This window comes from Aplysia californica, unplaced genomic scaffold (assembly GCF_000002075.1).
Source record: "Aplysia californica isolate F4 #8 unplaced genomic scaffold, AplCal3.0 scaffold00009, whole genome shotgun sequence".
Lineage (NCBI taxonomy): Eukaryota > Metazoa > Mollusca > Gastropoda > Aplysiida > Aplysiidae > Aplysia > Aplysia californica.
Genome location: NW_004797279.1, coordinates 3,027,061 through 3,028,527, shown reverse-complemented (window position 1 = coordinate 3,028,527; position 1,467 = coordinate 3,027,061). Strand labels below are relative to the sequence as shown.

The following is a 1,467-nucleotide window of genomic DNA, read 5'->3' as shown; positions in this document are numbered from 1 at the left end:
GAGAGAGAGAGAGAGAGAGAGTGCAATGGGAATCAGTGGTACCAAAATCAATCTTGTTTACTGGATTTCTAAGTCTGCTTTTTAGCTACATTATTACGAATATTCCAGGTCAGTACCTGATTTTGTGAACGTCAAAGGCCATTAACCCCACGAGTACATTTTGTGAACTTCATACTCGTGGAAAAGATTATTGTTAAACAAGCCTTTTCTAAGACCAAGGAATATTCGTAATTATGTGGCTAAAACAGCAGACTTAGAAATCTCCAGATAGTGAAGGCTTCAGATTCCTAAAAAATGCGAACTTATAATAAAGCCTACATATAATAATTGCCTTACAACCCTCGCTTAGCCTCTTTAAAAAAATCAATTTGCCTATGTCCACCCCTCCCCTTTCTACACCAGCTTATATTGTGTTTGTCTGTTTGTCTATATTTTTCAACGTCACTACTATGGTCAAGATTACCTTTTCCTTGCGAAATAGGGCTATTATAGATATAGTGTGCATTTTGGTTACAGTGTAATTTACAAATCCTCGGTAAAAGCAGCTTATGTTTCTGGTTCTTTTCGCTGCAGCGGTCTTGCGGATTAAGCCGGATAAGACAGACAACTTTTAGTGGTTACAAATTTCTGCAAACCAATGGTACTTGAAAGAATATTGTAGGATTTGAGACCTAAGTTCTGCAATATGTGTACAGCTGAAAACCCTCTTTCCAGACACTAAATGGATCCTTTTTTAATGTTGATTACTGGGGTGTCCAGATAAAAAAAGATCGTTCTCAAATCTGAGAAACAATCTTCCTCTTACTTTCCAAAGCTGAGTTGATGTACAATCACATTCTAAAAACCGGACTCGTATGGTTTGACTTTGAAGTCTGGACAGGGTGGGTTACTGACTAATCTCACCACGTCATTCAACAAAGTGACTTTTATTCAGTTTTAGAGAGTTCATGAATAATGCATCTCGGAACTTTTACCTGTTTTTGGACATTCGTCTTAGAGTTCAAAAACCTTTTACCGAACCTATTTCCCCAATGGTCATGTGGACAAAGCAGGAACCACTGACTTCCAAGAAAATATTTTTCTTAAAAATACAATCAATAATCTTTTGAATAAGTCTTTTGAGTTTATTTAAATCATCACAGCGTGAGAGTCATACATTTCATCTCAAGGCATTCAACTGCAGGGAATACTACATACATAGACATGAATCTTCTGAGCTGGAACTCACGTTGGTCATATCTGTGAGAAGTGATATCTTGAACATCCAGTCCAGTTTGATGTCTTCGTGTTCTATGATGTCCTGGACACTACCCTTAGCGCAGTAGGTAGAGAGGACACATGGGAAGCGCTCGTCCAAACAGATGCCAATGAATGGGTTTAGGTTCTCATGCTGGAGGTCTCTCATCTGGGATATGAGATTCATTTCATAAAACGACCATAAGAGAGAAAAGTAAGATTTTTTTCGGG

The 1,467-nt window shown here is 38.0% G+C and overlaps 1 protein-coding gene across 1 annotated transcript in view; it reads right to left on the bottom strand.

Annotated features, from left to right (window-relative positions):
* The window catches only part of LOC101862233 (atrial natriuretic peptide receptor 1), a 43,065-nt gene that overhangs the window by 19,131 nt on the left and 22,467 nt on the right, over window positions 1-1,467 (bottom strand). Inside the window, exon 7 of the mRNA XM_035969975.1 lies at window positions 1,229-1,405. Coding sequence (XP_035825868.1) covers window positions 1,229-1,405 — 177 coding nt within the window. The remainder of the gene's footprint in view (window positions 1-1,228; window positions 1,406-1,467) is intronic.